The sequence below is a fragment of the Salmo salar genome, chromosome ssa03, assembly GCF_905237065.1.
Source record: "Salmo salar chromosome ssa03, Ssal_v3.1, whole genome shotgun sequence".
Taxonomy (NCBI): domain Eukaryota; kingdom Metazoa; phylum Chordata; class Actinopteri; order Salmoniformes; family Salmonidae; genus Salmo; species Salmo salar.
Window position 1 is genome coordinate 56,172,247 of NC_059444.1, and position 24,836 is coordinate 56,197,082.

General features: G+C 40.1%; 2 protein-coding genes across 3 annotated transcripts; both read right to left on the reverse strand.

Moving 5' to 3' along the window:
- Nucleotides 1–13,323: 13,323 nt before the first annotated feature.
- On the reverse strand, nucleotides 13,324–17,534 carry LOC106590949 (interferon a3-like). 2 transcript variants are annotated; one of them, XM_045714985.1, is made up of 6 exons: nucleotides 17,103–17,534; nucleotides 16,842–16,929; nucleotides 16,473–16,547; nucleotides 16,194–16,343; nucleotides 13,977–14,054; nucleotides 13,326–13,645 (listed from the first exon to the last, which is right to left on the reverse strand). In XM_045714985.1, the coding sequence occupies exons 2-6, from the start codon at nucleotides 16,926–16,928 to the stop codon at nucleotides 13,556–13,558; spliced, it is 480 nt and encodes a 159-aa protein (XP_045570941.1). In that variant the 5' UTR covers nucleotide 16,929; nucleotides 17,103–17,534; the 3' UTR covers nucleotides 13,326–13,555. The 2 variants fall into 2 exon arrangements, with proteins under 2 accessions (XP_045570940.1, XP_045570941.1); XM_045714984.1 differs by having other exon boundaries at nucleotides 13,324–13,645; nucleotides 16,842–17,534.
- Nucleotides 17,535–20,279: 2,745 nt separating this feature from the next.
- On the reverse strand, nucleotides 20,280–21,679 carry LOC106593350 (interferon a3-like). Its single transcript, XM_045716178.1, has 5 exons — nucleotides 21,530–21,679; nucleotides 21,302–21,373; nucleotides 20,725–20,877; nucleotides 20,484–20,582; nucleotides 20,280–20,366 (listed from the first exon to the last, which is right to left on the reverse strand). Exons 1-5 carry the CDS (start codon nucleotides 21,677–21,679, stop codon nucleotides 20,280–20,282), a joined length of 561 nt encoding a protein of 186 aa, XP_045572134.1.
- Nucleotides 21,680–24,836: the final 3,157 nt, after the last annotated feature.

The following is a 24,836-nucleotide window of genomic DNA, read 5'->3' on the forward strand; positions in this document are numbered from 1 at the left end:
TACAAAGATGTTGAAAGGTGTTCCGAAAGTGAAAGGTGGAAGTCCCGGTAGACAGGCGCTTTCATACCTGACAGTATATCTTTCGGCCTGGAGCCAACGCACGGAAAGGACAGGTGCATCTCTCGAAGACTTGTTAAAACCTTAACTAATTTCTTATTTTATTCTGAAATATTGGATTACCAACCAGGAACATGTTTGAGATGAAAAACATTTACTTGTGAATCCACTTTAGTCAGACGACAGCTTAAATTGATATGCATTTATTTGCAAACATTTCGTTGTCCTTTCACTTCGGAAACAATAGCGTTTCAATCTCGTCTTCGCAATCGCAACACCTTTTTCATTTACACCCGGAAACTATGGTATCCAACTACGTTGAAACCATTTCTGGACCTCAACTTCCTATTTAAAGATACATTTCAACGTTGTATGGGTTGAATGAATTACACACTCAACAAGACTGTATTTCGTTTTAGAAACGGGTTTAAGTGGTCTGATTTATTTTGGTAGACCCGCTCCTTTATGCTCCCGGTTTTCAGAATAAGACACTCGTTGCCTATGGAGCGCACAGGCAGTATAGACCTTGGCAATAATGCTTACCTTGACATTAATGCTTAAATTGGAGCCTATATTTCGGGTGCTTTTGAATCTGGGCCTACAGGCACTTGTGAGTAAAATATAGGTCTATGACATAGATCATTTGTCAAAGTATTCCATATTGGTGTGTTTTTATTGGACTTTTATTGGACTTCTATCCAGATATGTGAGTTGATGGGACCTCTTCATCTGTTGTCTTTCCACTATAGAGACTGAAGAGTAACAGCATGGTTAGCATTGCTATACTCCATTGAACTAACATTCACAATGTGGAGTTATAATTATGCTGCATGGTATCCAGTAAATGTGTACTTGATAGAATTAATAACTATCCGAATCAACAATGTTTTACAGTGATATGATGATGTCTTAAAGGGCGGGAAAGTATGGCTGGAATTCAGAGTATTGTAAAGGAGTTTATTGTTTTTCATTGAAGATGATGTTGATATGTAATTGTTAGTAGGAATAACATCTCATTTAGGAAAACATTTAAACGAAAAAGTCGTAGTATTTCAAGGTTGCATCACACCACAGAATTTTACAAAATTGCTATCACAATTTCAACCAATGTAAGGCGTGTTTGTATCTTCATTTAAATATTATAGCCTACATGGAAATTCATTGCAACACGGAAAAATAACATGTTTTAGGTGAAAAGAATACATTATACTCCATAGGTATAGGCTAGGCCCACTCCACCCCTCTCAACAAAATGCAACCTATGAGATGCTTTACCTCACGTGAAAGAAAGTCGTCCAGCTGTTTGAAGTAGTTCTTAACCATATCACCAATCAGAAGGTTTTGACGCAGACGCATGTCTCTGACCTGAAATTGTAAACAACAAACAACATTAATATCAATATCCACGTGATTACATGAATACAAATAGTATAAATAATCACAATTGTTTACCAAGTTACAGTTAACAAATTAAACATAACCAAGAACGTACACATTCCGAATAGGTCATATTTTGTCGAGCAAGAAGGTCTTGGAGATCCCTGAGTTTGATGGAATTCCATTTCACAAGTGTTAGGTTTTGTTGGAAGAGCTCGCTGGCTAGTTGAAACGCAAGTCTCAGTGTCCAAAGCTTTCCCCCTCCTGTAATCACAATAACACCCCGTTTAACCATGCGATTGAACTAGACAAACACAGAAATTGTATCCACTCATGATCTCCTGAGCATCACCTCTAATGAAAGCGTTGGACGTTGGACCCTTAACCTTTCCGCCTCTGGGATACAGCCTCTTGGTCTCCTCTCCTATACCACACACAAAATACACCATATCTCAATAAAACGACTGAATATATGAATATATTTATTCTAATTTTCAACTAGAATAAATAACTTGTGATATCACAGTACGCATGCTACAGCCTAGATTCAGAGCCATATTTCTAAATATGTCTCTGCCTATATGATCAATTTGTAACAGGTTAAAGAAATTGACCTACCATGGAAAGATCATTGAGGGTCTGGCGAGTTTGAGAAAGATAATACATTTGCTCCTTTTGGTCACTGCATTTAGCATAGACAACCGGGTAAAGAACAATTACACACAGAAGATGTACCACAAAGGACACGTTAAGAGTTCCCATGTGTCCGGTGAGTTGATAAATCCCTGAACACTACTTCTAAACGATGGTCCTACGTGCCCCACCTGTATAGTCTCCCTCATTGATATGCCATGGATGAGGTAATATGTAAAACAAGGAAAGTTCAAGTGGGGAAAGCGAAAGAGCGTTAAACTCATTCCTTCACCTTGCATAGCTGTTGACGACATTTTGCGTTCTTGTCTTCTGTGTGCAGATACACAATGCCCTTCACGCAGTGTATTTTCAATACAGTAGCCTATCTATTTTTGTAGTTCAATGTTATATTTATTGAGTAGGCTTGATAGCCTACAGTACAAGAGTTTAAAGGCATACTTTTTATATCCTCTCCCAAGGGATGGAACGTGTAACTAATTGCATAGCAACTCTGTTACAGAAAGAAGAACACGATGATAATAGTTGGACTCCACACAGCTGCTCCACTGCAGTTATCTTAATGTACTACATGTAGCATCCATGGCATTTCATTATTTGTTGTAAAACAAAGTTACATTGGAATATAAAAAGGTACTTCAAACCATTTGTTGTGGACCTGATTTATTATTAAGAGCTAGATACAATGTCATGAAGGTGTTTTATTACAGTTTCTATAGGCCAAATAAAATAACATGAACAATGACTGCTCAGTGCTCACTGTCAGCGAGCTGCTATACAGATTAAAGTCCTTTGTTATTTTGTATAACTGCACGTGGGACAGGGTCATGACTAGAAGGGACCCAGCTCTTGCCAAAATAACGTCCGTTTTGACTTTTCGTAGCAGATTAACCGAAATTACGCAGCAGGTTAGGATAATTAACGTAGCAGTTTAGGATAATTAGGTTACGTTTAGGAAAAGAGTTAGGGATAGGTAAAATGCCCCCCAAAACGTTGTACATTCATTTGACAATTAGGAACCCTTATAGCCGTGACTGTGGGTCAGCCTCTGTCTCGGCAGATGATGACGTCTGTAATTACACACCATAAATCCCTTTCACTTTCGAAAACCAACGTTTTTACACATTACTGCATTTCGTCATCTATCCCAATGTAGGACAACATTCCATGAGACTTTTGAAAAAAGCATGCAAGGCTTGACGTTAACATCAATCCACATGTCCATCAGACAAGGAGGTGACTGAAAATGTTGTGTTGTTACATAAAAAATAAAATGCATTATTATTCCCATACCATTATTAGAGAGAAACAGACAAATTATGCTACCCTCCGCCTATTGGCTACTTAGCTTATTCAAGACAGTCTCAAAATACAACACCGCCCCAAGGCATACAAACAAGCTCCCTCACGACGCCAGGACAGCGGAGTCAATCACCACCTTCCGGAGACACCTGAAACCCCACCTCTTTAAGGAATACCTGGGATAGGATTAAGTAATCCTTCTAACCCCCCCCCCAAAAAAAAAGATCTAGATGTATATGTACTAAGATATAGATGTACTATTGTAAAGTGGTTGTTCCACTGGATATCATAAGGTGAATGCACCAATTTGTAAGTCGCTCTGGATAAGAGCGTCTGCTAAATGACGTAAATGTAAATGTAATGTACAAATATCTCTGTGCCTGACTGGATTTTCAAAGATGGCTAGAAATGCAAACATTTTGTGCTCCTGTAGGAAGCAACCAATCCGCCTTTGTTGACCAGACATTGTCTATAACTGGGATAATAACTCAATAACTAAAAAATAATATGAACACATGTACAGAGGTGGCTACTTGCATCTCTCACGTTGATATCAAAGCAAGAGCATTTACCCCAGTTCAAAGTGAACGGCTCAGATCTATGTATGGCAATAGCTATTTGCATATAGGTCTACTGCAGCTCTGATTGGTTATGGCGCACTGGTCTGCGTAGTGTATGGTCCTGAGTCGTGCCTGTCTTTACAATAGATTCCTACTCCAATGCGCTCTGCCTACAAGAACATCTCTTGCACAGTTGGTTTTGCATACTAAGTCTTGCATAGTTAGTTGTGTTTCGGTATGTTACATTGAAGTGGATAATACTCAGTTGATTCGAGAATTCCCACAGTAGAGTGAAACGCTGATAGTGGTAACTAAAATGGAAAATTCTAGAAAGTTTAGGGACGTTCAATCTGGTGCTTCTCTGCTCAGGCTGATATTTCTTCTGCTCGGCAGCCCGAGGGGAGCTGTGCTCAGCTTTGAGGGAACATAGCTTGTACCTATCCAAGCCTTTCAGATCTATATGTGTGTAGTGGGTAGGGGTTGTTTCTGGACAGGACCGCCATTTCCACCTGCCGTCTTTTCCCTAATGGAATTCAGCCCACTGCTGTGCCTTGTCTGACTTACAAATCTATTGATGGAATCTACTGTATGTAATATTCCCTATTTCTGCATCTCCTCACTGCTAAAACATTGGTTTGTTAGTCAAGTGCTTCATAATCGTTGTCACAGGGGGTTAAAAGATGGGTGTGTGACTCATTTATTGCAATGTCCTTCATCTGTGTAATAGAAACCATTCAAACAACTTGTTATTCATGAGTGTGATAAAAAAAACATCATCCTTTCTTCTCCAACAACATTATTTATATATATACAGTCTTCACCTCGTGGATTTGGGTCGACGGGATGAAAGGTGGGTCCTCCAGAGGTGCCTGTCCTCCATTGCAGATACAATCTCCTCCTCCAGTCTGGTGTTGGTACTTAGCTAGTCCAAGTATGTGTTCTCTGGCCTTCCCCTTCTGCTGACACCGTGCTGTGGTTGCCAGATGATTAGTTCACTAAAGCTGTTGTTTTTAGTTAGTCTATGGAATACATTTCATTTCCCAGTATTTCATGTACCCTAACCGTCCACCAGAAGGAAGCACTATTTAACATTTTAGTGTGAACCCCACTAAAGTGTAAAGCTCTAAATCAAAACATCCCTTTGGACTTTGGTTAAATAAGAATTAGTGACACAACACAAACATTATGGAAAGTGGTAAAAATTTATAAAAAACAAAACAAATAATAATAACAATATTAAGCAATAAAAAATGTATAATAATATTGTTTTATATATTTGGACATTATATTTAGAGATGCCCCCAACCTCACAGTAATCAACATGTAAAATACACTCAGCGGTCAGTTAATTAGGTACACCAATCCTGACTGCCATCAGCATGATGTAAAAGGAACCGGGACTCATCAGACCAAGCAACCTTTTTCCACTTCTCAATTGTCCAGTTTTGGTGATTGTGTGCCCACTGGAGCCGCTTCTTCTTGTTTTTAGCTGGTAGGAGTAGAACCCTTTTTGGTCGTCTGTTGCAATAGCCCATCCATGACAAGGAGCCACTAATTGTTATTTCTGAGATGCCGTTCTGCACGCCACTGTTATCTTCTATGGGCTAGGTGGGACACTTGCGTCCCACCCTAGTCAACAGCCAGTGGAATCGCGTGGCTTGAAATACTAATACCTCAAAAATGATATAACTTCAATTTCGCAAACATATGACTATTTTACAGCATTTTAAAGAGTCTCGTTAATCTAAGCACACTGTCCGATTTCAAAAAGGCTTTACAGCGAAAGCAAAACATTAGATTATGTCAGGAGAGTACCCTGCTAAAAATAATCACACAGCCATTTTCAAAGCAAGCATATAATGTCACAAAAACCAAAACCACAGCTAAATGCAGCACTAACCTTTGATGATCTTCATCAGATGACACTCCTAGGACATTATGTTATAGAATACATGCATGTTTTTTTCAATCAAGTTCATATTTATATCAAAAACCAGCTTTTTACATTAGCATGTGATGTTCAGAATTAGCATACTCACCGCAAACTTCTGGTGAATTTACTAAATTACTCATGATAAACGTTCACAAAATACAGAACAATTCTTTTAAGAATTATAGATACAGAACTCCTTTATGCAATCGCGGTGTCAGATTTTAAAATAGCTTTTCGGCGAAAGCACATTTTGCAATATTCTGAGTAGATAGCTCGGCCATCACAGGCTAGCTAATTTGACACCCACCAAGTTTGGTGCTCACTAAACTCAGAATTACTATTAGAAAAATTTGATTACCTTTGCTGTCCTTCGTCATAATGCACTCCCAGGACTTCTACTTCAACAACAAATGTTGTTTTGGTTCCAAATAATCCATAGTTATATTCAAATAGCTCCGTTTTGTTCGTGCGTTCAGCTCACAATCCGAAGGGTGACGCGCGAGCGCATTTCGTGACAAAATTTAAAAAAAATATTCCAATACCATACTTCGAAGCATGTCAAACGCTGTTTAAAATCAATTTTTATGCTGTTTTTCTCGTAAAATAGCAATAATATTCCAACCGCGCGACGTTGTATTCATTCAAAGGCTGAAAGAAAAAAATTGAGAATTCTCATGAACGCGCATCTCCAGTGTCACTGTCCCCAGCCTGACCACTCACAAAATCTCCTGCTGTTCTTCGCCCAGAGACAGGAGACACATCATTCCACTTTCTGGTGCCTTCTAAGAGCCAATGGGAGCCTTAGATAATGTCACGTTACAAAAGAGATGCAGTATTTTTGATAGAGATGCAACAGAAGGATAACAAATTGTCAGACAGGGAATTTCCTGTATGGAATCTTCTCAGGTGTTGGCCTGCCATATGAGTTCTGTTGTACTCACAGACACCATTCAAACAGTTTTAGAAACTTCAGAGTGTTTTCTGTCCAAATCTACTAAAAATATGATTATTATGTTTTCTGGGCCAGAGCAGTAACCTGTTTAAATTTGGTACGTTTTTCATCCGGCCGTGAAAATACTGCCCCCTAGCCACAACAGCCTACTCACAAAATCCTGAATAAGTTTGATGTTGTGCTTATTTATGAATTTTAGAGGAGCGTCCTTCCATGTTCATCCAATCATACATGTGCACAATGAAACACTCCACCAAGTCAAACTGGTTATCATGATGGTCGGCTTTTAGCATCTAAATCTCGGTGGGGCAAACTCCCCCAAAAATGTTTATGCATGTCAGCAAAGCCAATACAACACAACACTAAACAGTACAGTAATTGCACTTTAACGGTGACAAACGGTCCCCACAAACTGCTAGGGCCTACAAAAAGCTGTCCCAACAGCAGAGCTTTCTTTTCAGCACCATGGAGTGAATCCTTACCGTTGCTACACCTGGCTATCAGCGGAGCCTTGTCTGGCAGGGAAACAGTTAATTCAGCCTCATTTTCTGCCTTAAAAAAAACATAGCTGTTATGGCTAACTTGCTTAAACAAATGTGATTTCTACTGATAATTGAGATGTACAAACTACAAAATAAGGGGACTACGAATGGCCAAGAGGCAATCCATAATTTTTATGAAGACATTCATTAGCGAGCTTATAAGGACATAGTCAATATAACTATTTGTTCAGCACTTTTGAAATGTACAGTGACAGAATTCAGAACATGGGCCGTTCTTACAGTAATCTCCCTGTACACCAAGTCAGAACCGTAGGATAAAAAAAAGAGAGCATGTAAGCAGACATTGAAAGCTCTTACAATATTCAGTGATTATGTTTCTTTACAACAGGCTATAGGCTACATATGCACCACCAAGTCAGAACATTAGGCAAAATTATTACAGGGAAATGGACCAACTTATTAAGGTGAGGCATATGGGCTACTAACAGCTTACTACACAACATACACTTAGTATAACTTTCTTAGCTAGAGTATACATATCACATAATTTATGCAGCAGCATACAAAACATTTTTGAACTCACCTTGTGGTGCTATGCTCAATTGAACTGGAAGGAGGCGCGGTGGTCCATCTTTTGGGCACATCTTGTCATCAAACTTTGTCATCAAAGTCTGGCATTCTCTGGATTTATGGTGCTTCCAAGACAACTGGGAACTCAAGAAAAAAAAAACTGGTTGAATCATGACTGTCACTGGTGTCATTGTGTAGAGATGACCAAAACGCAGCGGGAATGTGGATGTTCATCTTTATATTTATTAAATAAAGAGAACACGAAAAAAACAACAAAACAAAGAACGGCAGACGACAGTTTTACAGGCTATACGCAGCAGTGCAAAATACAACTACCCACCACTAAACAGGTGAAAACAAGCACTTTAAATATGACTCACAATCAGGAACAACGATGAACACCTGTTCCTGATTGAGAGCAACACAGACCAAAGAAATATACAAACTAGAAACCTAGAACACAAAAACCCAGAACATACACCAAAACCCCGGAATACATAAACCAAACACCCCTTTAACCTCTTACATCTAGACGTTCCGCTAGCGGAACACCTGCTCCAATATCCAATGATGGGCGTGGCGCGAAATACAAACTCCTCTAAAATCCGAAAACTTCAATTTTTCAAACATATGACTATTTTACAGCATTTTAAAGACAAGACTCTCGTTAATCTAACCACACTGTCCGATTTCAAAAAGGCTTTACAGGGAAAGCAAAACATTAGATTATGTCAGCAGAGTACCCAGCCAGAAATAATCAGACACCCATTTTTCAAGCTAGCATATAATGTCACAAAAAACAAAACCACAGATAAATGCAGCACTAACCTTTGATGATCTTCATCAGATGACAACCCTAGGACATTATGTTATACAATACATGCATGTTTTGTTCAATCAAGTTCATATTTATATCAAAAACCAGCTTTTTTACATTAGCATGTGACGTTCAGAACTAGCATACCCCCCGCAAACCTCCGGTGAATTTACTAAATTACTCACGATAAACGTTCACAAAAAACATAACAATTTTTTAAAGAATTATAGATACAGAACTCCTCTATGCACTCGATATGTCCGATTTTAAAATAGCTTTTCGGTGAAAGAACATTTTGCAATATTCTCAGTAGATAGACCAGCCATCACGGCTAGCCATTTAGACACCGACCAAGTTTAGCCCTGACCAAACTCCGATTTACTATTACAAAAGTTTGATTACTTTTGTTGTCTTCGTCAGAATGCACTCCCAGGACTGCTACTTCAATAACAAATGTTGGTTTGGTCCAAAATAATCCATCGTTATATCCAAATAGCGGCGTTTTGTTCGTGCGTTCTAGACACTATCCTAAAGGGCAAATAAGGGTGACGAGCATGGCGCAATTCGTGACAAAAGATTTCTAAATATCCAATTACCGTACCTCGAAGCATGTCAACCGCTGTTTAAAATCAATTTTTATGCCATTTTTCTCGTAAAAAAGCGATAATATTCCGACCGGGAATCTGCGTTTAGGTGAACAGAGGAAAGAAAACAAAGAAGTCGGTCGACGCGGGCACGCGCCTGAGTCTCACAGTACTGTAACCAGCCACTACCCAAACGCGCTACTTTTTTTCAGCCAGAGCCTGCAAAGCCACGATTCAGCTTTTTGCCGCCTTCTGAGAGCCCATTGGAGCCGTAGGAAGTGTCACGTAACAGCAGAGATCCTTTGTAATGGATAGAGATGGCAAAGAAGGCCAAGAAATGGTCAGACAGGGTACTTCCTGTACAGAATCTTCTCAGGTTTTGGCCTGCCAAATGAGTTCTGTTATACTCACAGACACCATTCAAACAGTTTTAGAAACTTTGGAGTGTTTTCTATCCAAAGCTAATAATTATATGCATATTCTAGTTTCTGGGCAGGAGTAAAAATCAGATTAAATCGGGTACGTTTTTTATCCGGCTGTGAAAATACTGCCACCTATCAATAACAGGTTAATACTACACACACAACCCGAACCATATGAAACAAATACCCTTCTGCCACGTCCTGAACAAACTACAATACAAATACTCCCTCTACTGGTCAGGACGTGACAATGACGTCAGTAGTCTTCAGGTCGGAACTCTAGAGATCCCGACTTGAAATTACGAGTTGGATGACTGTTCAAAACTTATTTTCCCTGTCGGAGTTCGTTTAATTTTCCAGAATTCCTAGTTGTTTGAACTCACTGAAGTCTGAGACTTCCCAGTTCCGAATTTCCAGTTGTTTTGAACACGGCAAACGCCATGCTGGATTGACAACATGCCAAATGTATTCAACCTTTTCTGGCCCTTGGTGTTAAAAGTTTATCCTATTCATCTTGGAAAGAGACCCTTAAACCTGTTAGGGACAGACGTTCCGCTAGCAGAACTCCTCACCAATATCCAATGGTAGAGCGTGGCGCGAAATACAAATACCTTAAAAATGCTATAACTTCAATTTCTCAAACATATGACTATTTTACACCATTTTAAAGACAAGACTCTCGTTAAGCTAACCACATTGTCCGATTTCAAAAAGGAAAGCAAAACATTAGATTATATATGGAGAGTACCCTGCCAAAAATAAATCACACAGCCATTTTCAAAGCAAGCATATATGTCACAAAAACCAAAACCACAGCTAAATGCAGCACTAACCTTTGATGATCGTCATCAGATGACACTCCTAGGACATTATGTTATACAATACATGCATGTTTTGTTCAATCAAGTTCATATTTATATCAAAAAACAGCTTTTTACATTAGCATGTGATGTTCAGAACTAGCATACCCAACGCAAACTTCCGGTGAATTTACTAAATTACTCACGATAAACGTTTACAAAAAACAGAACAATTATTTTAAGAATTATAGATACAGAACTCCTTTATGCAATCGCGGTGTCAGATTTTAAAATAGCTTTTCGGCGAAAGCACATTTTGCAATATTCTGAGTAGATAGCTCGGCCATCACAGGCTAGCTAATTTGACACCCACCAAGTTTGGTGCTCACCAAACTCAGATTTACTATAAGACAAATTGGATTACCTTTGCTGTTCTTCGTCATAATGCACTCCCAGGACTTCTACTTCAACAACAAATGTTGTTTTGGTTCGAAATAATACATAGTTATATCCAAATAGCTCCGTTTTGTTCGTCCGTTCATGTCAGTATCCGAAGGGTGACGCGCGGGCGCATTTCGTGACAAAAAAATTCAAAATATTCCATTACCGTACTTCGAAGCATGTCAAACGCTGTTTAAAATCAATTTTTATGCTATTTTTCTCGTAAAATAGCGCTAATATTCCAACCGGGCGACGTTATATTCATTCATAGACTGAAAGAAAAACATGGAGTCGTCTCGTGCACGCGCACCCCACTGTCATTGTTCCCTGCCTGACCACTCACAAAAACTCCTGCTTTTTTTCGCCCAGAGACTGCAGAGACGTCATTCCGCTTTCTGGAGCCTTCTGAGAGCCAATGGAAGCCTTAGAAAATGTCACGTTACAGCAGAGATGCTGTATTTTTGATAGAGATGCCCTAGAAGGAGAACAAATTGTCAGACAGGGCACTTCCTGTATGGAATCTTCTCAGGTTTTGGCCTGTCATATGAGTTCTGTTATACTCACAGACACCATTCAAACAGTTTTAGAAACTTTAGAGTGTTTTCTATCAAAATCGACTAATTATATGAATATTCTAGTTTCTGGGCAGGGGTAGTAACCAGATTAAATGGGGTACGTTTTTTATCCGGCCGTGAAAATACTGCCCCCTATCCCAAACAGGTTAAACCCAGACTTGGAACACACACAAGTCTACTGAATAGCAGGCTAGTTATTTGAAATTAGCCACTGATTCCTTCCAAACCGCTCATTGTTGAATTTGCAGTTTCCAACTTGTTGTGTAATGTTCATGTCCAATGGCCGATGAGCACTTACACGTTTTATCTATAATATCTCTTCATATGACAAGGCTTGAAAAGGATTTGACAGTAGATTGTGAACGTGAGTCATGATGGCAAAATCAAGTTTCTGCCCCCGACTCAATGTACAGACCAATGACAATGTGGCACACGTAGCACAAGTCACTTTGAGTTCAGGAGTGACATTCCACAGATTCTGAACAGATGTTGAACTGAAACCCAACTCCTATTTCCAATTCGCTATTGAACATTGGTACTCACATTTTTTTGTCCTCTCATCCTCTGAGTTGTTTATTTATCTTCAAAATGTTCTTGAATTTTCAAGCTCTCCATGTAGATTTTGCGGTGTGTCCCAATGAGTGACAGAACACTGAGACAATCAAGGCACAACTAGAGAATATTACCAACCCCTATGCTCTGCATTCTCCGATGGCTGCCCCACCACCACAGAAAGCACTGAGCAAGGCTGAAACACCTGCACCTTGGAGATGCCTTACTCAACAGACCATGTTTGTACGCAGCTTTATGAAGATTTTTTTTAACATTGTTTGCAAAGTGATGTGTGACACGTATTAATACCAAAATGACATGCAAAACAGGCAACAACAACAACAATAAAACTATATTTCTTGCTAAACAGGTGGGGCATGAAACAGGTGGGTCTCTTAGTACTTTACCATACAGTGTAAACACACATACACACCATTATAGATGTTAAATAATAACCACATACCATTATACAAATGGATATACAGTATATCTACAATAACTCTATTCTATCCAGGATTTCCCAGTCTTATGAAAGGACTGTGTACTGCCACATTGGCCTATATAATACACACTTTGTCAAATGTCATTCAATTACTGACCTCAGTAATCCATTGAGAATTATTTGGAGGATCCCCACGATGCCACTTAAAAAGTTATATGTATATAACTAAGCTATATAAATGATTTGTTTTTATTATTTGCCCACCAGCACCCTGCCTCATTCAGGGAACTAAACTATTATCCATTAAAGGTATTGCTTGTTTTTTGTCTCTTTTTCCATTTTGTCTTTCCATGTCTTTTTTGTGATTTCTCCTCCAATCATAGTAAGACATACAGGTGTTTAATACATTGGACAGACTTTATAAATAAACATCCACAATGTCAAGTGGGAGCTAAATGTTCCTGGTCCCCCAGATTATCCTCTACTCCTCACCCAGATCTCCCCACCCCCTTCAGCCCACTGCCCCAGTGTGGTTACCACACAAAAACAAACAGGAAAAACAAAAAGAACAGCAACCCTCACAAAGTACAAAAACACATTAAAAATAAGTTACATAAAGAAACAAAACTACAAGCATACATCAACTTAAAGTAGAAATGATCATGTGACTGATCAGCAACAGGTTTAATGTGCATCCCCTCTGATGGTTAGATAAGATTTTATAAATCCACTCTCATTGGTTTCAGACAAGAACGAAATTTGGACATTTTATACAAAATAAGTTTTTATTCACATTTTGAATATAATTTTTTCATTGGTTTTTATAGTAGACCGGCAATACAGTTCAGTTCAACACAGGTACAAAAGGGAAATACAAAATATAAATAATAAATTATACAAATAAAAAACAATAATTTATGGATTTAAATATAATAAATAGACTGACAGGGTCCCACATGATTGTATTCAAGCTTTATAAACTGGTAAGGGCGTAGCTTCTGAAATGAGTCTGGATGATCAGTACATCTGTGCTGCAAGGATATCCAATCTTTGCAGATGACGTTTTGTCTCTTTCCTGATGAGCTCCCACGCCTGTGCACTGTAGTTCTGAAAAACACAGAACATTTGAAATATTAGTGGGGTGAACTTTCTTGGCGAAATAATGACCATGTTGTCTTGAACAACAAAGAAAGAACTGGTGCCGTATGTATTAAGCTTCTTAGAGTAGGAGTGCTGATTTAGGATCAGTTTTGTATTTTAGACAACTATAAGGACAGAGGAGACCTGATACTAGATCAGCATTTCTCTGAGATGTTTGATACATATGTCCCCAGAACCCACGTTCTTTTTAAAGAACACTGCTCCTGTTTAGCCTAGCCTAGTTTATATTCATTTGATTACAAGTATTAAACATGTTTCCATACGAAACCAAACTCACCATTTTTCTCAGAACATTCTTATTCAACTTCTTGAAGTAGCGTTTCAGTCTCCTCTCAGGTTTCATGGCAGGTGATAGCTGTTGGACAAAATTAAACAAAACATTAGCATCATACAGATGTAGGATCTTCACTTGATCACTTTTTTTCTGAGAATTTTCCTGCACGGCAGGAAATGGAACCTTAACATGTATTCAATGTTTGAAAAGGAGTCTAAAGATTGTAATTTCCACTTTAAAATATCAGACTTGATTTGCCATAATGAAAAATGTATCAAAGCATACAAAAAATGTCCATTAATTATAATCCACAATAATTTACATTTCTCATTGCTGCAGTATTATTTATGTGATGTCGCGAACTGGATCAAAATCTGTTATAACCCATATACAGTGCGTTCGGAAAGTATTCAGACCCCTTCCCTTTTTCCACATTTTGTTAAGTTACAGCTTTATTCTAAAGTGGATTAAAGAAAATAAATCCTCATCAATCAACACACAAAACCCAATAATGACAATGTAAAAACAGAAACACCTTATTTACATACGAATTCAGACCCTTTGCTATGAGACGCAAAATTCAGCTCAGGTGCATCCTGTTTTCATTGATTATCCTTGAGATGTTTCTACACTTTGATTGGAGTCCAAATTAGGTAAAATCAACTGATTGGACTTGATTTGGAAAGGCACAAACCTGTATATTTAAGGTCCTACAGTTGACAGTGCATGTCAGAGCAAAAACCAGGCCATGAAGTTGAGAAATTCTCCGTAGAGCTCAGAGACAAGATTGTGTCGAGGCACAGATCTGGGAAAGGGAAACAAAAAATGTCTGCAGCATTGAAGCTCCCCAAAAAAACAGTGGCCTCCATCATTCTTAAATGGAAGAACTTTGTAATCACCAAGACTCTTCCTATAGCTGGCCGCCCGGCCAAACTGAGCAATCAGTGGAGAAGGGCCTTGGTCAGGGAGGTGACCCAGAACCCGATGGTCACTCTGACAGAGCTCCAGATTTCCTCTGTGGGGATGGGAGAGCCTTCCAGAAAGACAACCATCTCTGCAGTACTCCACCGATCAGGCCTTTAAGGTAAAGTGGCCAAACATATGCCACTCCTCGGTAAAAGGCACATTGCAGCCCACTTGGAGTTTGCTAAAAGGCACCTAAAGGACTCTCAGACCATGAGAAACAAGTGTTTCTGGTCTTATGAAACCTATTTGGTCTGAATGCCAAGCATCACGTCTGGAGGAAACCTTGCACCATCCCTACGGTTAAGCATGGTGGTGGCAGCATCATGCTGTGGGGATGTTTTTTATTGGCAGAGACTGGGAGACTTTTCAGGATCGAGGGAAAGATGAACGGAGCGAAGTACAGAGACATCCTTGATGAAAACCTGCTCCAGAGCGCTCAGGACCTCAGACTGGGGCGAAGGTTCACCTTCCAACAGGACAATGACCCTAAGCATACAGCCAAGACAATACAGGAGTGGCTTTGGGACAAGTCTCTGAATGTCCTTGACTGGCCCAGCCAGAGCCCAGACTTGACCTGATCAAACATTACTGGAGAGACCTGAAATTAGCTGTGCAGCAACGCTCCCTATCCAACCTGACAGATCTTGAGAGGATCTGCAGAGAATGGCAGAAACTCCCCAAATACAGATGTGCCAAGCTTGTAGCATGATACCCAAGAAGACTCAAGGCTCTAATCACTGCCAAAGGTGCTTCAACAAATTACTGAGTAAAGGGTCTGAATACTTATGTAAATGTGATATTTCTGTTTTTCATTGTTAATTCATTTAGCAAAATTGTCTAAAACACGGTTTTTGCTTTGTCATTATGGGGTATTGTGTGTCGATTGATGAGGGGGGGAAATCTATTTAATCAATTATAGAAAAAGGCTGTAACGTAACAAAATGTGGAAAATGTCAAGGGGTTGAATACTTTATATGTACTTTATAAGTAGATTTCTCCACTTGTAGTGGAGTAGGCTACTCCTAAACCAGGGCTCTCCAACCCTGTTCCTGGAGAACTACCTTCCTGTAGGTTTTCACTCTAACTCTAATCTACCACACCTGATTAAAACTTACTTAGGTGGTTGATAAACTGAATCAGGTTAGTTACAACTGGGGTTGGAGTGAAAACCTACAGAAAGGTAACTCTCCATGAACAGGGTTGGAGAGCCCTGACCTAAACAGGGATTATACTTTAAATAGACCCGTTACTTACACAGGAATTAAGGTTCTCCAATTGGCGTTCTAGAATGTTGAGGAAATCGTCCAGGTTTTTCTTGTCCCAGGTGACAGATTTCATATTCCCATCAAACAGTTTTGTGATTTGATAGATGGTCTCTTTCAGGAATCTGACTTTGTCCTCAACCTACACAGGAAGATATAAAAGAAGATTAGAAACAGTATAGGCTTTGGTTATGGCATCAATATAACATTGGGTTAAGACCGCCATACCAAAGCATATCAGAACATGATAAGTCATAATTCTAGTCTTTACCTCGCCATCATCTATGTGTCTGTAAAGGGATGTTGGGAAAAAGACTGGGGCATCCTGCTTTGTGATATCTCCTCCCTGGAATACAACCAATATAGTATGTTAAGTCACGTGTCAAATACTTCAAGACCAATCAAGACAGACATAAAGTATAGCTTATACTGCAAGTACAGTAGGTCTAATGTAGATATACTCTCTTGATCGCTGTCATTATAGCCTTAGCGCCCTTTTACAATGTATATTCGAATATAGGCTAACAGTTTTCTAACACAGATGCTAAACATGAAACATATGACTATTTTACTTGGTTGGTTGTTTTGCTGTCCTTAATACATGCATTCAGTCTCCTCTTACAGTGTGCTGATAACTCACCATCTGGTCCAGCAGGGAAAGGTATTCTGAGCTCAAGTGACCGTAGTGGTGTCGGATCCAGTCACAGCAATGACACACGCTCTGCATACTGCAAATAATAAGAAAAATACACGTCCAACTCTGCATTGTATACATTGTAAATAGCAGTTTGTTTCGCTGTTAGTTTTCCAGATGAGTTTGAACATCTTGGCTGTGTTAAGTAGTTTTATGTGGAATTAGGAAAGAGAAAACTGTATGGAGAATTTCCCCTGATCAACCTACCGGAGGCGGGAACTTTCATTTTCCAGACTAGCACATGCAGCAGTATGAATTCCATGCCTGCTCCTTCTCCTGGACGAACAAATCACAGTAAATCTATACACATTCTCCTTGAAATCAGCTTTAAATTATAGTTGAACCACAAGATAAGATTATTCCATTTAGATATCGGCTAGACTATTACTATAGCGAGAAAAGGCTATTCGCGAGCTTTGCTTTCAACTGCTAATAACTTCGCGTGAACCGATAAAATGAGTCTGATAACAAAATCGTCGAAGTCGAAATAAAACCCACACTTCTTAAGAAATGTAGCCATATTAGACATTAATTTAGTGGGTTTCGTTCAAAGTTAGTCCGAAATATTGTTCCGTAGTCTTCTGCTGTTGCGCTACAAATGAAAAGTGAATGGGAGACGTCGCTTCACTACCCATATCTCTCAACTTTCATTTTCACAATGACGTAACCAACTTTCACCCTACTGTTGTCTGCTGGTGATGCAACGTTGACAAGCAACGACAACATGATTTTATGGAACTTTCTATTTGTCGTTTATTTTACAAGGGGAAAATGAAAAAGAATGTGACAAAAGTTCCTTGGTATAGGCTACGATATCAGGGATATTTTCCCTACAGAGTCAATAGTTTTGACAGGGCTGTGTGTGTGTTTGTGTGTGAGTGTTTGTCATAGTGTTGTGCACGTTTTTGACTATACAAGGTCAAATCTTGGCATTGGTTCATTTCTCCCTTTTTCTATATAATATTGGGATTAATTCATCATATACAAAGCCTGTTCAACTGTAAAGATCGTATAGTGTAGGGAAGTGGTCACCAAAACTGTCTGCACAGTCCTGGAGAACAGCAGGAGGAGGTGCAGGCTTTTGTTCCAACCCAGTACAAACACACCTGTTCCATCAGGGTCTTGATAAGATGTCATAGGTGGTTTCATATTGAAAATGTCATGTTATAGGCAAAAATGTCAGATGTAGCCTAATTTTTCTGCTGCATTTATACACTCTAACTCTCTGAGATGCTTTATAAATACTGGCCTTGGTGTTATTCGATATAGCCTTAATAGGATCAGCAGTGAGGAATCATAATAGTGACACTTGAAACGTGATACCAAAGAGTCAGAGAGCTATATTTCCCTTCACATATATCATACATTTATTGCCTATAGTTTTACAAGCATGGCAATAACATTAGCAACAGGGCTGCAGCCACAGCACAGGACAACTGATAGAATCTTTGACATTGTGGCAACGTCCAATGTGCTGAAGCGGCTGACGTCTTCATGCGTTTTAGCTCCAGTAGTGATACATGTCAATGGTGCTGAAACGTCTTCTTATGTCACATGACACGTCTGTGGTGGAAGCATTTTGGAGTTTTCCCAGCTGTTTTACACAAGTTGTGTGATGTCATCAGTTTCACCTGAGTCTTCTCCCCAGTAACCATAGACACTTTTGGCTGAGGTATCGAATTGGGTAGGGAATATGTAGTTTGAAGAGCGTTTGCACATTGAGAAGATGTCGCCAAGATATCATAATAGAATGTTGATGTCTAGCCGACATATAAAGGATGTAGAACTGTAGAATTTAGAATGTGTAAGACGTCAATGAACAAACAATGTCTAAACTACATCATCCCAATGTATACAGGATACATCGTGCCTACCCACTGAGCACGGTGCTGTCTGGACCGGCCTTCTTTATTTGGTCATAATTCTAACCACATACTGTCCATAATGTAAATACATCCCATCACACACACACACACACACACACACACACACACACACACACACACACACACACACACACACACACACACACACACACACACACACACACACACACACACACACACACACACACACACACACACACACACACAAGTAGTGTTTCCTTTGCAGCAATTCAACCATAAGGCAGGCAGTCTCCCCTGAACACTTGATGTTGAGATGTGTCTGTTACTCCAACTCTGTGAAGCATTTATTTGGGCTGCAATTTCTGAAGCTGGTAACTCTAATGAACTTCTCCTCTGCAGCAGATGTAACTCTGTGTCTTCCTTTCCTGTGTCTGTCCTCATGAGAGGCAGTTTCATCACAGCGCTTGATGGTTTTCGCAACTGCACTTGAAGAAACATTCAAAGTTCTAGAAATTTCCCGCATTGACTGACATTCATATCTTTAAGTAATGATGGATTGTCATTTCTCTTTGCTTATTTGAGCTGTTCCTTCCAGAAATATGGACTTGGTATTTTAGCAAATAGTGCTATCTTCAGTATACCACCCCTACCTTGTCACAACACAACTGATTGGCTAAAACGCATTTAGAAGGAAAGAAATTCTTTAACAAGGCACACCTGTTAATTGAAATGCATTCCAGGTGACTACCTCCTGAAGCTGGTTCAGAGAATGCCAAGAGTGTGCAAAGCTGACGTCAAAGCTGGGTGGATACTTTGAAGAATTTCAAATACAACATATATTTTGATTTGTTTAACACTTTTTGGTTACTACATGATTCCATATGTGTTATTTCATAGTGTTGATGTCTTCACTATTATTCTACAATGTGGAAAATAGTAAAAATAAAGAAAAACCCTGAGATGTGTCCAAACTTTTGACTGGTACTGTATTTATGTACACTCTGGACTACGACATATTTCTATGTTTCTTATGTCCATTATTTTACTTTTAGATTTGTGTGTATTGTTGTGTATTGTCAGATATTACTGCAGTGGTAGAGCTAGAAATACAAGCATATCGCTACACCCGTTAAAACATCTGCTAAATGTGTATATGCCATAAATTAAAATGTATTTGATTAAAAAAGATTACAGCGGTAGAGGACACATTTATTTAATGAAAATATACTTCATTATTACAATAACAAATATTTCCTATCATGTTGCAATAATAAATATAGTATGCAATCTCCTTCATGAATACAAAACAAAATGCACGGAAACATTGATACATTAGGCTATGTATAACTTAAGTCAATCACAGAATTATTCAGTATAAAGAATTATTTACTCCACAGAGTAGTGAATACATTACTACACAATAAATAAATGCATAAAAAAACAGATAAGTAAACATGTAAATAAATAGTTAGATATATTAATAGATAAATAGATATATAAATAAATAAATAATATCTACACAACACACACATAACGCTCATTGGCTACTTAATGTTGTGTCTAGTCTTTGTAGGTGTGCCAGCACCACTGTCCTTATGTCTTCCCAGCCGCTTGCGCTGTATTCCTGCATAAATGAAATACACTTGTTAAGATTTGAGAATAGACACATGTTGTATCATCATATAAATACATCCAGATTTGGTGAATGTACTCTCTTTGTAAGATAAATGGATCAACCTACCTCGCGTTTCAAGTAATTCTTCAGGAACTTGAAGTGAAGGCTCATCTTTTTGTTCACTCTTTTGACAGATTTTGATAGTCTAGTTTTCATAGACTTTACCTGTTAGAACAAAATACAAATAATTCATTTAATATTATGATTTGATTAACATGTAACCACTTATATTATAATCTAGTAGGATAGTATAATGTTTTTCCTTTTTGCATTAATGTTTAAGAGGCGAAAATCACAAATGACATACGCATTGGTCCAGCTCCGAGGTCTGGCGATAGAGGTCATTCATAAACTTGTCAACTCCTTTCTGGTCCCAGGCGGTGGACTCATATTTACCACTGCTGTACAATTTCTTTATAGCGTTCAGAGTATGCGAAATGAAGGCCATCTGTTCCTCAGCCTAGAAGAAGAGTGAACTGTATTAGCATATGCCTTGTGAATTGATGGCAAATATCAGAAAATTTGAGCAAATTGCATATTCGTTATAACCTAATTATATACGCTGCATTCGGGAAGTGTTCAGAATCCTTCACTATCTGCACATTTTGTACGTTACAGCCTCATTTTGAAATTGAATAAATATGATTTCTCTCATCAATCTACACACAATAACCCATAATGACCAAGCCAAAACATGTTATTCGACTTTTTGGCTAACTTATTAAAAGCAAAATACTTTTTTTGCCATTTTAGAAATGGTCTGTAACGTAACAAAATGTGGAAAAGGTGAAAGGGTCTGAATACTTTCCGAATTCAGTGTTTATTCCAATCTCAGAAAGAAAGGTTATGAATAGAACAAAACCCTTTTTATGCATATTTCTTACCTTGAAATGATTGACTTGTCTGTATTGTTTGTCAGGGAAAGTGATCTGAGGATCTCGAGAGACTTCATTACCCTGAATTGCCAAAAAATATTAACAAAATCTTGCATTATTATTACTGTACCAAAAGGAGTCAGGTAATTTAAATGAAACATTGCAGCTCATGAAATGTTGAAAAGATGACAACTGCTCAATGACCTGGAAGTGAATAAACATTACCCTATATCCTACCATTTTCTGAAGCATCGTTATGATGTTGTTGCTGAACACTTGGAACATGCTCGGAGACCGAGGCAGTGTCTTCATCCACGTGCATCCGATGGTTTTATTCCAGGTGCAAATCGTCATGACCAAGCACATCCAAAAGCTGATTGAACCCATTTTAGCGTAGATAAACTGTAGTTCTCGTTCTGTCCGCAATCAACGTTAATGCCCTTCCGAAAGACAGCCTACTTCGTATAATTCCGACAAAAGTAAGTCTTCCGCAACGGATAAAGAGAGAACGTGTTCTTCCTGACTGATCAATTTCTAGAATATACAAGTTCTGCCATGCTACAACCTGTGTCGATCCTTTATACAAAGAGTCTGCAAGGTATTCCAAAAGTGAAAGGTGGAAGTTCCCTTACACTTTCATACCTGAGTGTTGTTTTACGTCTGGAGAAAATGCAGGGAAAGGACAGGTGTATCGCTCGAAGAATTGTTACATCTTGAGTTATTTGCTGTTTTATCATGAAATATTGGCCTTTTAACCAGGATATTGTTGATAAAAAAATAAACATGTGAATCCATCGGACTATGGCCTAAATAAATATCACCATATAGAACATTTTTGTTTGGCCTTTCACTTCGAAAACCACAGTATTTCATGTTTGAAAACGCAACACCTTTTCATTTGCACACAGCAACTTTGGTGTCAACTACGTTGTAACCACCTGCTTAAAGGGTAATTGTGGTTTGTGGACCCCAACTGCTTATGTAAAGATACAGATCAACCTTGTATGGGTTGAATGAATTACACACTCAACATTACTTTATAACGTTTTAGAAACAGGTTTGGGTGGTCTGAAATATTTTGGTAGACCCCCTTCTATATGCTCCCGGATTTCAGAAAAAGACACCGGTATCCTATGAAGTGCACAGGCAGTATAGACCGTGGGAATACTGCTTCAATTGGAGCCTATATTGCGGGGGCTTTTGAATCTGGGCCTATAGGCATGTGTGTGTAAGATAGGTTTTTCACGTCGATCATCTGTCAAAGTATTCAATATTATTGTCTTTAATGCACTTGTAAATGCATATTTTATTTATTCATCCAGTTATGTAAGTTGATGGGACCTCTGCAACTATTTCCTTTCCTCTCCAGGGACTGAAGAGTAGAGGCTTGGTTTGAAGAGCGATTGGTATACTCCATTGAACTAATATTCAAATGATTATAATAATTATGTTGCATAATATCCAGTATTGTCACATCCTGACCAGTGAAAGAGGTCATTTGCCATAGTAGAGTGGTCAGGGAGTGGCAGGGTTTTTAATTTATTTTTTTAGGTATTTTGGGTTTTCTTTTTCTATGTGGGTTTGTTCTAGTTATCATTTTCTATGTGTTGGTTTTCATGTTCGGCCGGGGATATGGTTTCCAATCAGAAGCAGGTGTCTTTCGTTGTCTCTGATTGGAAGCCATACTTAAGCAGCCTGTTTTTCTATGGGGTTGTGGGTAGTTGTTTTCCGTTTTAGTCTTTGTACCTGACGGGACTGTGTTGGTCGTTTTTGTTATTTAGTCAAGTGTCATCATTAAAAGATTGAAAATGAGCACTATCCACGCTGCGTCTTGGTCTCCATTTCCCGACCCCTGTGACAGAACTACCCACCACCAACGGACCAAGCAGCGTGCATTCTCGGGGAGGAAGAGCAGGACCCAGCAGTATGGTTCTGAGGAGTGGACCTGGGAGGAGATCTTAGATGGGGCAGGACCCTGGACAAGCCCTGGGGAGTATCGCTGTCCGCAGTGGGAGATAGAGGCAGCGAAGGCAGAACGACGATACTGGGAGGAACAGCTCGGTAGGCAAGAAGAGGCCGAGAGGCAGCAGCAAAAACATTTTTTTTTGGGGGGGGCACATGGATAGATTGGCAAAGGTGAGGTTAAGACCTGAGCCAACTCCCCGTGCGCTCAGTGCAAGCTCCTCACCGTTGCCGTGCTAGAGTTGGCCGGCAGCCAGGGAGAAGTGCACCGGTTCAACGTATCTGGTCTCCGGTGCGTCTCCTCGGCCAAGGTTATCCTGCGCCAGCTCTACGCACGGTAACCCCAGTTCGCCAGCTCAACCCAGTGCAGCCTATTCCAGCTCCCCGCCCTTGCTGGGCTATGGATAAGATCGAGCCAGGGCGTGTTCTGCCAGCCCTAAGCGCCAGACCTCCAGTGCGCCTCCAAGGCCCAGTGTACCCTGTGCCTGCTACGCGCACTCTCCCTCCAGTGCGCCACCATAGCCCAGTACGTCCTGTGCCTGCTCCGCACACTCTCCCGCCAGTGCGCCACCATAGCCCAGTACGTCCTGTGCCTGCTCCGCACACTCTCCCGCTAGTGCGCCACCATAGCCCAGTATGTCCTGTGCCTGCTCCTCGCACTCTTCCTCCAGTACGCCTCCATAGCCCAGTACGGCCGGTGCCTGCTTTGAGCACGCGGTCCTCAGTGCGTCTCCCCAGTCTGGTGAGACCGGTTCCAGCTCCCTGTAGGAAGCCTCCAGTGATGATCAATGGTCCGAAGCCTCCAGTGATGATCCATGGCCCGGAGCCTGTAGGGATGATCCATGGCACGAAGCCTCCAGTGATGATCCATGGCCCGGAGCCTGTAGGGATGATCCATGGCTCGGAGCCTCCAGTGATGATCCATGGCCCGGAGCCTCCAGTGATGATCTATGGCACAAAGCCTCCAGTGATGATCCATGGCACGGAACCAGTATTGATGATCCATGGCACGGAGCCTGCAGCGAAGGTCCCCAGTCTGGAACCTACAGAGATGCTCTCCAGTCCGGAGCCTCCGGCGACGCTCCTCAGCCCAGAGCCTCCAGTGACGCTTCTCAGCCCGGAACCTCCGGCGACGCTTCTCAGCCCGGAGCCTCCGGCGACGCTTCTCAGCCCGGAGCCAGAGCCTTCAGCGGTGGTCGGCAGTGCAGAACCTCTGGTAATGATCCACAGGTCAGGGTTCCAGAAGCAGAGGGATCTGCGGTCAGAACGGGGGCTACGCCCAGAGGAGGAGCCACCTCCATAGCTGGAGGATTGGCGGAGGGTCTGGGTGTAGCACAGGAGCCGTCACGGACGGTGGCCAGCCTCCCTTCCCTCCCTTTTTGTTTAGGGTTGTTTTTGTGGGGTTTTGGTTTGGTGTGCAGTCGGGGTCTGCACCTTTGTCAAGTGTCATCATTAAAAGATTGAAAACGAGCACTATCCACGCTGCGTCTTGGTCTCCATTTCACGACCCCTGTGACAAGTATGTACTTTGTATTATTAATAACTATACGAACAAACAACATTTTACAGTAATATGATGCCA

Bases quoted from the DNA above. Each gene is read 5' to 3' on its own strand.
- LOC106590949 (XM_045714984.1), bottom strand. From the start codon at position 16,976: ATGTATACAATGCAGAGTTGGACGTGTATTTTTCTTATTATTTGCAGT. The intron at 16,548-16,841 runs GTGAGTTATCAG...GTTGTATTCCAG, and splicing joins TTTCCCTGCTGGACCAGATG to GGAGGAGATATCACAAAGCA. The intron at 14,055-16,193 runs GTAAGTAACGGG...TTTGTCCAACAG, and splicing joins TGGAGAACCTTAATTCCTGT to CTATCACCTGCCATGAAACC.
- LOC106593350 (XM_045716178.1), bottom strand. From the start codon at position 21,679: ATGGGTTCAATCAGCTTTTGGATGTGCTTGGTCATGACGATTTGCACC. The intron at 21,374-21,529 runs GTAGGATATAGG...TTGGCAATTCAG, and splicing joins TAACGATGCTTCAGAAAATG to GGTAATGAAGTCTCTCGAGA. The intron at 20,367-20,483 runs GTAGGTTGATCC...TCATTTATGCAG, and splicing joins AGAATTACTTGAAACGCGAG to GAATACAGCGCAAGCGGCTG.